Source organism: Lithobates pipiens, unplaced genomic scaffold (assembly GCF_037356315.1).
Source record: "Lithobates pipiens isolate NorthernLeopardFrog02 unplaced genomic scaffold, aLitPip1_a1.2 Scaffold_8, whole genome shotgun sequence".
Taxonomy (NCBI): domain Eukaryota; kingdom Metazoa; phylum Chordata; class Amphibia; order Anura; family Ranidae; genus Lithobates; species Lithobates pipiens.
The window spans coordinates 447,491,905-447,506,560 of NW_027507903.1; the positions used below are offsets into that span (position 1 = coordinate 447,491,905).

The 14,656-nt window shown below is 39.9% G+C and overlaps 1 protein-coding gene across 4 annotated transcripts in view; it reads left to right on the plus strand.

Annotated features, from left to right (window-relative positions):
- The window catches only part of GRIA1 (glutamate ionotropic receptor AMPA type subunit 1), a 410,043-nt gene that overhangs the window by 242,559 nt on the left and 152,828 nt on the right, over positions 1-14,656 (plus strand). For all 4 annotated transcript variants that reach the window (XM_077468352.1, XM_077468351.1, XM_077468354.1 and 1 more), the window contains exons 5-6: positions 712-765; positions 5,423-5,584. In XM_077468352.1, coding sequence (XP_077324478.1) covers positions 712-765; positions 5,423-5,584 — 216 coding nt within the window. The remainder of the gene's footprint in view (positions 1-711; positions 766-5,422; positions 5,585-14,656) is intronic.

Below are 14,656 nucleotides of genomic sequence, written 5' to 3' on the forward strand. Positions count from 1 at the left end.
TGCTTAGGTTTATGTTAGCTGTTCATTAGATGTAATGTTAGATGTACCGATGGTATTACTGTTTGCATTGTTTAGGATAAGGTGATCTTATCTGATTTTGTGTGGTATATAATCTGGGTGAATTTACAATAAAGTCAGTTCCAGTTTGCACTTAAGCTAGTGTTGTCTAGTTCTTGGGTGCAATTCTCAGCTATAAAACCTGGCTCTTGGTTCTAGAGTGGAGGAACTATATCTTGGTGGAGGCACCTAAGCAGGGCGCCAGGCGGTCTGTCACAGTAAGAATCCAGTCTAGTGTATCAGTTACAAAGCCTTAGTCGTAGCACCTATGGTGGTGAAGCCCTTTAAAATGAACCTGTCAGGCCATCTGTTTATCATCTCCAATGCTCAACTTCCAGAGGTGGGGCAGTATTACACACAATTCGTCAAGGAGTCCAGTCCAGGACTGGATGCACCAGGTAACAGTCAAACTGCCAAGAGATTCTTTGAAAACCTCAACTACTCTACATGTGAATGTGTAAACACAATCCATCTCAGCTCGGCAGGTTGTGCACTTTGACATCTTCACCTTGGGTTCCAGGGGACTTTGTCCTAGTGTAGTGTTATAGGTTCCTATCTGCCTGCTGTTATCTTAGCTAAATGAATAGGCCGAGTATTAGAAATTGTCCCTTAAAGCTTTAATATATGTTAACCCTTTTTTTTCTGGCCTTATAGATTGTCAAGCTAGAAAAGAACATTGTTGGATATCACTATATTCTTGCCAACCTGGTAAGTGAAGTATCGGGGTTGAAAGGAATTTGCAGGGGCGTGATGCACAGTTGGAGCATTCTGTACTTGCTCATGGTACAAATAGAGACATTGTTGATTGGAGTGCTGTGATTGCATTACCTAGCATGCGTTGTCACAGGAACCAGCAGACAATGCTATGCCGCAGAGTTCTATACGCATTGGCAACTACTGAATAATTGCTGCTTTTGTTAAAGAACACAAAAATATTATAAATTGTGAGCTGAATTTTCAGCTCACAGTAAGTGTTTGAAGTTCATGGACTTTTTTGTGAAGCCCGTAATTGCATTTCTGGGGTTCATTTATTGGCATATAATATGTTCAATAAGAGGTCAGTTCTGTAAAGCCTAACACAATACATAAAGGTACACGATAAACTAGATTGAAGCTCTTTGTATTCATTGGCTATAGTACTATAAAAGTTTAATTGCCATAGAGAACTTAAAGAACATGGTATCTCTTCACATACAGTAGGTGGTACCAGGTTCATTCAGTCATTAGCTAAATCATTTAAAGGGGAGTTTCACCTTATAGAAACGTAATTTTACTTTTTATTACTAAAATCACCATATTTTAATGCTCAGTAACCACCTCCATACCATCATTCGAACACTAGCATATCTCATGTTCCACTATTACTGATATTTATCTGATAAACTGATTATATATCTCTTTGGGATGTAATGTCAATGATGAATGCAAAAGATTAAATGTCTGTATAATACAACAAAACATGAAAATAAAGAATATATAAAAAAATATATATAGCTCTTTGGGAGGCTGCAGGTTTGAGATCCCTGTGCTTAAATTCCGATGTCTGGAGATTTGCTGGCTCATATATAAAAGGCTCCCACTCTTCCTCTAAGATTTCTTATGTATGTTATATAATAGAGAATGCTGTACAAAGAGTGGGAACACCACGAAGTGTGCAGGAATTCTCCAACTCTAAAATGGGTAGGGAAGGACTATGGCAACCAAATCTCATCGCTAGAGCCCAAGATCTCAACCCAGTTATTAAGAGCACGTACTGTATACATTTTAAAATAATAAAATATATCTAAAGTTAAAGTTTATATATATATATATATATATATATATATATATATATATAAAATAAACAATAGTTCAATCCAATCAGGACAAAACAGGACATCCCTAACTTTTTTTTTTCTACAGGGTTTCTAGTGATTTTTCCCTCTCTTAAAAAAAAAATATAAAAAATGTGAAGCTTTAATTTCGGGAAATTTCTTTAAAATGTATTCCTAATGATCCTTCTTTGAAGGTCTTTGCTCGTTCTCCTAATATGTATTATCGTTCATGCATTTATTGTTATAGATGAGTGTAGTGATTTTGCCAAACTTCGTTTTTTCATGGAAAATTGCCAGTTTTACTTTCTTCTGCTTCTCATCTTAGAAATTATTTTCTGTAGATTCTTTTCCTTTCAACATATTTACCATAAATTTTTATGTTTTCAGTCATTTCTTTCTTAATTTTTCAGTGTTGCATAACAAGAAAATCTGCAAAACGAAAAAAAAAAAAAAGTTTTTTTTTTTTCATTTTAACAAACTATGCAATGCTTTGTACCAGAAACATAATTTTAGTGTTAATTTAAACTGGATAATATATAGAATAAGATGTATAATATTTTTTTTACTGTGACACAACTTTTTTAACCCACTGCCAGAGCCTTTTGTGTTTTTTGCACACAGGTTTAAAAATAATTTTAGGTTAAAACCCCTAAACAAGATATAGTTTCTGAATGTAGAGACCACGGAGAACAAAATAGTCATAATTCCAAATGTCCCATGATATTAGCACAATTTATTAAGCACAAATTTTCTGTAAAAATATGCTACATTTAATTTGAGGGCACACAAACGCAATATATACTTTTTTTTGTAAAATAATAAAGGTGAGGTTGTACTGAGTAAACAGATACACATGTCAAGCCATATGCGTGCCCATGTGCATGCGGCGATATGTAACATGTGCAGCACAAATTACATTTTTGTACACAGGCGCCCCAATATGTGTGTTTATGTTCCTATGTGCATGTACTTGGGGGTGAGGGGCGGGGCTCCAAACGTTTTTGGAAAGGTTTTAAGTGCTATATATTTATATAGTAAATGGTGCCAAGGGGACACACCTTTATTTTTGGGGGGTGGGGGGTTAAGTACAATAAATTTAGGGTAAAACATGTAACATGGAACCATGTAGACTCCCTCGAAATCCATCCCCCTCTGACAGTGCACGAGGGTTCTTCATCCCACAGCAGCTGTCATATTTGAAATTTGGCATGGCTTTGAGTGGCTCTGCTCACACAGCCTCACAGATCTCTGTGAATAAATAAACTGCAAGTGCTGTCTGCCACTGCAGCATACAGACTTGTACATCTCAGTGAAACACAAGTGCAGTGATCACTGCACTCGCAGTCAATTGACATTTCCTGCAGCTCAGTAACTGAAAGTCTGTAACTCTGTACAGATATAGAGTTAGAGTAAACAGTTCCCTTAGTCATAGCATTCTGCTATGACATTGGTGGCAGTGAGAGGGTTAAACGATCACCTCCAACGGCACGTACGCACCCCTAGTGGCCACAGGGCGCAGCGACGTAACATAACATTGTTTTGCCCAGCCATGCCATTCTGCCGCAGTTAAATTGCGGCCGCTGGTCGGCAAGTGGTTAATTATCCTCCTACATTGTTACATAAAGTCTTGGTGGACTGGATGCATATTATTAAGAAGTGTCTAAGACCTAGTTTACACCTAGTTTACATGTGTGTGCTGCCTCCCGAGGAGCGATCTGTGTTGTCCTCCTCACTTCCTGTTTTAACCCCTTAAAGCAGGGGGAGGAAACCTCAGCCCTCCAACTGTGGTGAAACTACAATGTGGTGAAACTACATTGATCAGCGGCTGTAGCCACTGATCAATGAAGTTTGACAACAATAGATCCTGCTGTCAGAATACAATGTTCAACCAGGGAGGATTTCTCCATCCACCTTGTTTGTGTGGCTGGAGGGATCTGTAAGATTTCTTTTGTTCAGCCTGCTGGCTGAATCAGAAGCAGTTGAAAAACTAAATTTATACATCCAGTTTTATTCTATTAACCACTTGCCGACCACCCGCCGCAGATGTACTGTGGCAAGGTGGCTCAGCTGTGCTGATGTACCGGTACGGCAAGTCATACACTAGCTTTCTTAGATGCGCACAGAGGAGCCAATCAGTGGGTCCAGTGGCCTCCCATGATTGTTGCCTACAGAGACAGAAAGGGGATCTGCCAAAGTAAACATGGCAGATCTCCATTCTGTCAGGGGATGACATTGAGATCTGTCTTCCTGCTATGCAGGAAGATGGATCGGTGTGTTTCCTCAGTCACACAGCCCCCCATAAAGTTAGAAAACACAAACAGGGAACATATTTAACCCCTCGATCGCCCCCTGATGTTAACCCCATTCCCTGCCAGTGTCATTTATACAATGTCAGTGCATATCTTTAGCACTGATCACTGTAATAATGTCACTAGTTCCCAAAGTGTCAAAAATGTCAATTAGGTGTCTGATCTGTCCGCCGCAATGTCGCAGTCCCGCTAAAAATAATTGATCTCCACCATTACTGGTAAAATAAATAAATAAATAAAAATTCCATAAATCTATCTCCTATTTTGTTGACACTATAAATTTTGCGCAAACGAATCAATATACGCTTATTGGGATTTTTTTTTACCAAAAATATGTAGAAGAATACATATTGGCCTAAACGGATGAATACATTTGTTTTTATATACATATTTATTTTGGATATGTATTATAGCAGTAAAAAATATAGTTGTTTTTTTTTTCAAATTGGCGGTCTTTCTTTGTTTATAGCGCAAAAAAATAAAAACTGCAGAGGTGATCAAATACCACCAAAAGAAAGCTCTGTTTGTGGGAAAAAAAGAACATCAATTTTGTTTGGGTACAGCTTCACACGACCGTGCAATTGTCAGTTAGAAAGTAACGGAGTGCTGTATCACAAAAAATGGCCTGGTCATTAAGGGGGTAAATCCTTCCAGGGCTAAAGCGGTTAAAAACTGAAAAAAATTGGCTGTAGTTAGGCTTTAATGTGAGTTCTGTGCAGTCAGTCACAGGCAGATTTTACATAATGTATTGAAACCACGGGATGTACAGTACATTTAGTTCAGAAATAGCTTAGCAAGGGAAGCCTACTTATCTTTTTCATTACATATAACTCTTGAAACTGTCCTGCTTTTATAGAAACGTGTGCATAGGGGTTCATTTACTAAAGGCAAATGGACTTTGCACTTTGTAAAGTGCAGTTGCACTCTGCAAGAGCACCTACTCCAGAGCTTAGTAAACGAGCAGAAGCTCTGCTGACTTCCATCATCCAATCATGTGCAAGCAAAAATGCAGTGTTTTTATTTTCCTTGTGATACTCTTTACAAATGTATCTTATTTACTAAGCTCTGAAAAATCTGCACTTGCAGAGTGCACAGTCTATTTACCTTTAGTAAATCGACCCCCTAATCTCTGTTAGCTATCCAGGGTGTTTTGCTATGGATCCAAAACATTTTTAACAGCTTGTAGTGCCCTGTAATAGATTAAAAAATATATAAAAAAAATATCTTCTTTGGAAATTTTAGGGTTTCATGGACATCGAACTGCAGAAATTTCAAGAAGCAGGAGCCAATGTTACAGGATTTCAGCTTGTTAACTACACGGACGCCAGGGTATCGCAGATATTGCAGCAATGGAAATCCTATGATGGTCGGGAACAACCTCGTGTAGACTGGAAGAAACCAAAGGTAATCCTCTAAGATCACAAAGCTGTCCTGGGTTTTTACAGGGACATAGCAACAACAATTTTGTAAACTCAATAGGTTGTAAGCTCTAACGGGCAGGGCCTTCTGAATCCTCCTGTATTGATTTGTATTGTAACTGTACTGTCTTGCCCCCATGTTGTAAAGCACTGCGTAAACTGTTGCCACTATATAAATCCTGAATAAGATTAATATTAACTCACGGAATGGAATTTTGAATAAGTTCTATTTTCATGTACACTGATCTATATCCTATACATGTAGAGAAAATGAGAAAATGAATGGCCTCACGATTTATAGCAACTGGAAGTGTTTGTAAACTGTACCATCATCCATAAATATATTGAATATAAACTTGGAGAACTGGTCCCCAACCAGAACTACCAAAAAGAAAGGGGAGCTAGCGGACGGTACATGTTAAGACTATAGTAAATATACTTTATTTAGGCCAATATCTAAAAAATACATCAATTTATTGATACAATAAAAACATTTCACAATAACAAACTGGTACAGGTGGTGAAGTATTTCTACTAGTTTCGCTATATCTTAGCTTCTTCAGGAAATACATACATCTGTAAAAGAGTATAGACATAAATGTATACATGTAGAGATATATTATAAGACACACACTTTGATAGATCAAAAAACATAGCTGACAACATCGTACGCCACAACTCAGATGTCATAATATAGTATTTTAAGAACAACACCGAGCATGCTGATGCAAACACTTAGGTCTTTAAAGCGGAATTTCAAAAGGGGACGTTCTGCTTTTCTGCCTCCTCTACCACTCTTCTTCATATTTTGGAACTTTACCTGGTTTTGACAGGTAACCGTTCCCAGCTCCTAGATGATCTGAGTGAATGTTTGCCCCCCCCCCCCCCCGTATTTGCGTCACAGGTCCCAGAAGACTACGGGACCATTCACAAAGCACAGCGTGGATCACACATGCGCAGTCAGAAGCCAGCTGTAAAGCCACAAGGAGTCACAGCCGGCTTCCTAAAGTAAACATACCAGGGACCCGAAGACCGGTGAAGAACCGGCTTGGGTAGGAACAGCGCTATATCCTTGGACAGGTAAGAATCCTTTTATTAAAAGTCAGCAGCTACAGTATTTGTAGCTGCTAACTTTATTTTTTTATTTTTATGCTCCATTAGAAATATAGTGTGCAGCCATTTAGGCTATGTAGATAATCATTAAAAATAAAGGAAGATGCACTGCTCAGTGTAGAGAGGTTATTTTGTGATAAAATGGTAATGGCTACAGTCTCAAACACAGATCCCCCTAAGTATCCAATAAAACAAAATAAGATAAAAGACTGCTGGGCTCACCAGGGGATAAAACAGTGTATTCACAATGATTAGATAGTTTTAATCCAAAAAATAGAAAAATGCCAAGCACTCGGCTTATTTACCTATCAGTATAAGAGGACTTGATATAGCAGTCTGAAATAACAGATCTATTGGTACAATTCTCCGTCTATAGGAATTCTCTTCTCGATAATCTAGGTTATACTTTGTATGCTGCTAGACAAAGTTTCTCACTAGGTCTATAGTAAGCGGCCTCTGGTCCTCTTTTCAGATCATAAACTGAGTATACAAAGGATTAAAGCTAAGGGGTCAAAGAGAAGACCAGAATCCTCATATACCTAAATCCTGATGAAGGAGAGCAATATTTCTCTGAAACGTGTTGACTGACAGCTACCCGGCAGAATCTTTTACAGGGATACACATGCAGAATCTCTCCCTCTGACCCACAAACTTTCTGGTTCTGAGCAAGCAGCGCCTTATCAAATTAAAGACCTAGTGAAAAACCCTATCAGCAACCGGCCCTAAGGGGTGAATTTACTAAATGCAAACAGACTGTGCAGTTGCACTCTGCAAGAGCACATGCTCCAGAGCTTAGTAAATGAGCAGAAGCTCTGCGGACTTCCATCATCCAATCATGTGCAAGCAAAAATGCAGTTTATTTTTATTTCCCTTGCTCGTGATTGGATATTCTTTTCAAAGTGAAGCTTTAACTCGTTTAATAAGCTCTGGGGCAACTGCACTTGCAGAGTTCTAGTGCACTTTGAAAAATGCAAAGTCTTTTTTGCCTTTAGTAAATCAACCCCTCAGATTACCCTGGTTTACCAAACAAAGAATTGCTATCACCAGGACAACTATTTCAGACTACTATACAGGCATACCCCACTTTTAAGAACACAATGGGGTTTATTTACTAAAGCTGGAAAGTGCAAAATCAGGCTCACTTCTGCATAGAAACCAATGAGCTTCCAGGTTTTATTACCAAAGCTTAATTGAACAAGCCAAGGTTAGTAGCTCATTGGTTTCTATGCAGAAGTGAGCCTGATTTTGCACTTTCCAGCTTTAGTAAATAAACCCCATTGTGTACTTAAAATTGGGGTATACCTGTATTAAACCCTACTATATTGACAGGCAAATCAACCAAGTGCTTCATAATTTTCCATCTAATCATTGTGGAAAAATTGCTTATCCCTGGGTGAGCACAAGAGTTTACCATCTTGTTTTGAACTGTATAATCCATACACATGCCAAAGAAGGTATCATAACCTCTCAAAGCTCCCACTCATGCTTCAGTGCTGCATTATGTTGTTATAGTATGTGTAAAGGCAAAAAATGTGTTTAATTTTAGATAGAGCAGGGAAGTGTCAGATCATCGACTAGGTTGTGGTCTTTGTCTCCGGTGACCACCCCTCTTATGATCCAAGTGACCACTGTCACCAAAACATAAAGCAAGCAGTCCTAAATTCCAGAGCTATTATGAGACCAAGAAGTGAGGGAAGTGGGACAAATGTTCTGGTGACAACTGTCCAAGACTAGAATTCCCTTTTACTTTTCCTTCCATCTCCTGTTGCGTCTCCAAAATAGCAAAAATAAGGAAAATCTCCACAACTCAGAAAAAAAAATAACCTGAGAAGGGTTATAACTCTTCCCCTTTCAGGTATAATTACACTTTAATGAATATACACATATGTGTTGTGTTGGGTATTAACATGTGTTGCGTTAAAGTAGCCCATTATTTTAAATAAGCTGCCAAAGTACCACAAGGCAACCAAAAATAGACAGCTCATCAGGAACACCATGTACGTTGCGGAGCACTGTAGTGTGGAGGTGTTGGGGCAAATTATATTAGTGCACTGGGAGAACTTCATAATGACGACACCACAATGCACCACACTGCAGTACGTGCATTGCTATGCATTGTGATACAATGCAAAAGTGTGAATGGCCCATAACTATAACATATCATTACTTGTAGGCATCTGCATGACCTTGCTGTTAGTTCCTCTGTCCATAAAAAAAAAATCACTGGAAAAAAAAATAATGTTACTGTTTAATTTCAAATCCTACCAATATAGAGGAAAACTGTAACGATAAAATGTATTAATATATGTATATTGCATCAGCAATAACTGCCCTTTGTTGACGGTGCTGATGACAAAGACTTGAGTAGGTATTATTATTATGGTTGACAACATGTGGGAGTGACATCCCTCACCCCACATACAATTTTTAGTAACATTACCTGCTCTAGCTCCCTCCACCCTGAAGCAGGGTGTGATGACTCACTGCACATATCTGTCATAATATTTAATGCTTAAGTAAGTATATCTTCCAGTCTTAGGGAACTGAAATTTATCTCATTGCCTTAGTTCTGTAACAATTATTTCTTTACCGGAACTTTCCTCGGAAAGATTGCCGATGTGTACGGAAATTTTTCTTAGCCTGTTGGTATATAAAGGACGGTTTAAGAAAAACACAAGAGAATGTAAGCTATGGACCTACCACACTGGAATTCATTAGACTGCCATAATGTAGCCTTAAAGTAAAACCCTACAAAAAAGAACTAGCTGAAAAATAAAGCAACCAACACAGGTTGCATAGACCACAAGGTATGAAATAATGGTGGTCACTCTTTTATATTGGAGACTTCCCATCATTTTTCTGAGGCTTTACATTCCCAATTTGCAGTTTTGCTTTGAAATATTTGAGGCCGAAAAGCTATAGCACTGGGAGTTAACAACGGAATCAAGTATAGCCAAAATGTTTTTTCTTTGTTTTAGAGTAGAAAAGGGTTAAAATTCCTATACGTTTATTTTTTGTTGGCTATGTTCCAGAGACCCAACACAAGTGAGGGGAATTCCCTTTTAGGCAGATGTCCCTGGAACAGGCATCCCCATTGGAAAATCTCCCCTCATGCTCTGGGGACAACTTTGAAATTTTGGAGTTCCCATCACCATAGCAAATAGAAGGGTACATTTGCCCATCGGGGACATAGACTAAAATAAAAACTTGACAGATAGTCTAATGCTTTCCTGCTCTATTCAGAGAAGATGTTGCCTAGAGATACACTTTAAACAGCTTTTGGCACTCAGCATGCATGCCTCTTCATGGGAAAAATTTTTGCTAAATTTCTTTGAGAATAAAAAAAAAATAACATATTAGCTTTCCATGCAGAGAACTCAGTACTATGTGGTGCACTGCTTTAGAAAAGGCTGAAGGTTTGTAGGTCCATTGTTGTGTGTTGGCAGCCATGGGCTACGTTTATATATGGGCTACATTTACGCACATGTTATTGCCTAAAATAATGCAATGGACCACAATTGTCTGAAGGGGCTTAAAAAACCAACTACAGCTAAATCTTTTTTTTTATTTGGTTTTGGAGAGGTTGGGGAGATGTGTTAGAACTTATGTCATGTTTGTATTGCTGTCAGTGACCCCCGTTACTAAGATTACCCCTAACTTCCTCTCCTGCTGGTCATAGAGAAAGTAAGGGTAATCATCTCAACAAGAACACAAACAGCAATAAAAAAAGTTCTGACCCTTCCTCGTTCTCTTCTATATCACTCTGCATCCTTACTAATGATTCCCATAGCTTTATTTCTTTGTGTCCATAAGAAGTTCCTCCATGACATCACAGACAGCAGTAAAAACCTGGCATATGTTTTAATTGTTCCAACTCCATGGTCTAGGCTAAAGCTGGACTTTATGATCTCTACCACATCTATCCTCATAGGGAACAATGAAGAAAACATTTTGTGGAGAAGCTTGCAGGCATAGCAAAATCCCTTAAAGCATATCTAAAATGTAATATATTTTAGCTTACCAGTTCTTAGATATGGTGGCTGCATTATTTTTATTTTTAGGCTTTTTTTTTTCACCTGTGGTCCTGTCAGTAACACATTCACAACACCCAGTATCTATAGAGGAGCATTGTTATCATCCAAGAACAGGACAGCTTTCCCTCTCCTCTTTTCCATATTATGGGTGAAGTGTTCTACAATCCTCAGAAATAGCCAGGAACTTATATGAATTCTGAGCAGTGATGTAGCACAGGAAATTATTAGTTCACAAGACTTTTGGTAGATTATTTTCTCTTTTCTGCACTGATTAAACAGATACAGGCAGTTCTCAAGTTACAAACATCAGACTTACATACAAGTGATGTGATGTCACACTGGTCACAGAAAATGCCGGCTGGCCAGCTTGCTGCTTACTGCATGCTGCCACCTACTGTTCGGCAGACCTGTCAGCAATGCCACCTCACTGTATGGCCAATTAACTCTTCCCTATGCTATCCAAAACCTAAAAAATGTTTTACAGCTGAAGTTACACTTAAGTAATGTACCTGTTTCAACTTACATACAAATTCAACTTAAAGTGGAGGTCCACACATATTGTAAACTTTATGTTAATCCCATTGAACAGATGTCTAAATGAAAAAAAAAAAAAAAAAAACATTTTTGTGCTGTGTGTTTACCTTGTAATCTGCCTTTATAGTGGAACTTCCTGTTTTGGACTCTCGCGGGAGTAGGCATGTATATTCTTTATCCCCGGCGGTGCACTTTATCTGGGGAGGACGGCGCACTGTCTCCTGGGAGCTACGTTTCTGCATTCCCAGGAGTCAGTGTGGATTGCCACCGCAAAATCTCAAGAGATTGCCCGTTGTGATGGCAACCTGGAAGTTTACGGCACTCTGCGGCGTTAACCCTGAGCATGCGCGAGAACGAGCGGTGATTGCTGGTAGCTCAGCATTCACCGCATCCAGGAAGTAAATGTTTGTGGGCTTCACATGCCCACAAGCTAGATGGAACCGGCCGTCCACAGTTTTTAATTTGAAACTGGACATCACATCGGAGGACATACTTCACATAACAAGTGAGTGTTACATAGTTAGGTTGAATAAAGACACCAGTCCATCCAGGTCAACCTGAGTGAGTGTCTACAATTGTCCCTATCCCTGTACATTGGTCCCTACCCTCAAGGAGCCCACAATCCAAGGTCCCCATTCATATACTAGGGCCAGAATCCAATTAACCTACCTGCATGTCTTTGGAGTGTGGGAGGAAACCAGGGTACCTGGAGGAAACCCATGCAGGTACAGGGAGAACATGCAAACTCCAGGCAGGTAGTGTTGTGGTGTGGTTGGGATTTGAACCAGTGACGCTTCTTACTGCTAGGTGAGAGTGCTAACCACTACACCACTGTGCCACCCAATGTTATCATGTCAGTGTCTGCTTTAACCACTTGCTTACTGGGCACTTAAACACCCTTCCTGCCCAGACCAATTTTCAGCTTTCGGTGCTCTCACACTTTGAATGACAATTACTCAGTCATGCAACTTTGTACCCAAATGAATTTTTTGTCCTTTTTTTCCCACAAATAGAGCTTTCTTTTGGTGGTATTTGATCACCTCTGGGGTTTTAATTTTTTGCGCTATAAATGAAAAAAGACCAAAAATTTTGAAAAAAACGCATATTTCTTTGTTTCTGTGACAGAATTATGCAAATTATTAATTTTTCTTCATAAATTTTGGCCACAATTTATACTGCTACATATCTTTGGTAAAAATAACCCAAATTAGTGGATATTATTTGGTCTTTGTGAAAGTTAGAGAGTCTACAAGCTGTGGTGCGAATCGCACAAAATTGATCACATCTGATGTACTGGTGGCCTATCTCGCTTCTTGTGACCCGAACAAGTCAGGAAAGTATAAATACCCCCCAAATGACCCCTTTTTGGAAAGTAGACATTCCAAGGTATTTAGTAAGAGCCATAGTGAGCTTTTTGATGTTGGCATTTTTTTCCCACAATTCTTTGCAAAATTACGATTTTTAATTTTTTTTTTCTCCACAAAATTGTCATTGTAATAGGTTATTTCTCTCACATGGCATGTGTATACCACAAATGACACCCCCCAAAAATTCTGCTACTCCTCCTGAGTATTACAATACCACATGTGCGGGACTTTTTCACAGCCTGGCCACATAGAGAGGCCCAACATTCAGGTAGCGCCATCATGTGTTCTAGGAGCACAAATTACACATCTAACTTGTTGACTATTTATTACACTTTTGAAGCACCAGGACAATGACACGTGACACTGATGACAGATGGCACTGATACGTGGCAATGATGACACTTATACGTGGCACTAATGACACGTGGCACTGATGACAGATGGCACTAATATGTGGCACTGATGACAGATGGCACTAATATGTGGCACTGATGACACGTGGCACTGATGACAGATGGCACTTATACGTGGCACTGATGACAGATGGCACTGGGGACAAATGGCACTGACAACAGGTGGCACTGGGGGCAGGTGGCACTAGGGTCAGGTAGCACTGGGGGCAGGTAGCACTGGGGGCAGGTAGCACTGCTGGGGGAGGATGGCACTTTTTTTTTTACTTTTTTTTTTTTTTATCAAATCAAAGCAGAACGGCTGCAGCTGCAGCCGTTCATCTCTCCCCTCTCACACTCTGTCTGTGTGAGGAGGGAGAGCGGCGCTGAGAGATGATTTCATATGTTTACATATGAGATCATCTCCCATTGGACACGCCGATCACGCTGTAAACGGCCGCTGTGATTGGCCGTTTACAGCGAGGGACACGGTGAACACATAACTTCCGCGATGCGCGCCCGCGGCGGGGCGCATTGTGGAAGTAAACATTAGGACATCCAGGGACGGCCTCCCGGACGAAAGCGCCTGCTCTACGGCCGTCATTCGGCTATAGGGCGGGCGCGAGGTGGTTAAAGTGGAACTTTAGTCAGAAAATTAAGTCCTGCAAGATCACTTTAGGCTGGTCTCTTTTGCAGGTCTAGCTATAAAACATTAAAAATAAGTGCCTATACTGTTTTAAATCCAGTAATACATTGCCTCACCCTGCTCTGCACATGCTCAATTGCTGTCCTAGTTTAGGCACTGCCACGTTTGTAGAGGCCGATCTTCTAACAGCCTTAAATCGGAAGTAAACCATCTCATCCCTAACAGCCAAGAAATCTGCTTCTGTTTGATCTGCAGCTGCCACGGTGCTGCACATGTGATCAGTTAGGACACCAGCTATTTGATGGCTTGACAGTTTGCTTATGGACAACAAGCAAATGTGACAGTTAGCAATGCCGCCATTCCAGGGATATCGCTGTTTTTTCAAACCTTTAAATTGATGGGTTTAGTTCTGCTTTATGATTTACTGCTGTTCATGGGCTCTGGGGTTCAGCAAAATGGCAGCCTCCAGCAAATTTTCCGACAACAAAATCCAATCGCTTAAATTCCGATCGTGTGTAGACAATTCCGACGGACAAAGTGCCATGCATGCTCAGAATAAATTACGAGATAAAACCTATTGGCTGCTGGCCTCTTTATAGTCCCGTCGTACATGTTCTACGTCACCACATTCTGAACGATCGGATTTTCCGTCAACTTTGTGCAACTGTGTGTATGCTAGACAAGTTTGGGCCAAAATCCGTCGGAAAAAATCAGACGTATTTTGTCGTCGGATTGTCCGACCGCGTGTACGGGGCATTAGTATATCTACTATATGTTGCAAATCTGCTAGTACATCTAACAGCTTTTCCCCTCCCCCACACTGACAATGCTGCTGCCCAAAGGTGCCCTCTGTGCTCCTTCATCCAGAGTGTAGGTAGGCACTCGAATACAAGAGGTGTGTTACTGGCCAGATCAAAAGGTGAAAACAGAGAGAAAAAGCCTAAAAAAGAAAAAAAAAGCAGCCATCGCATCCAA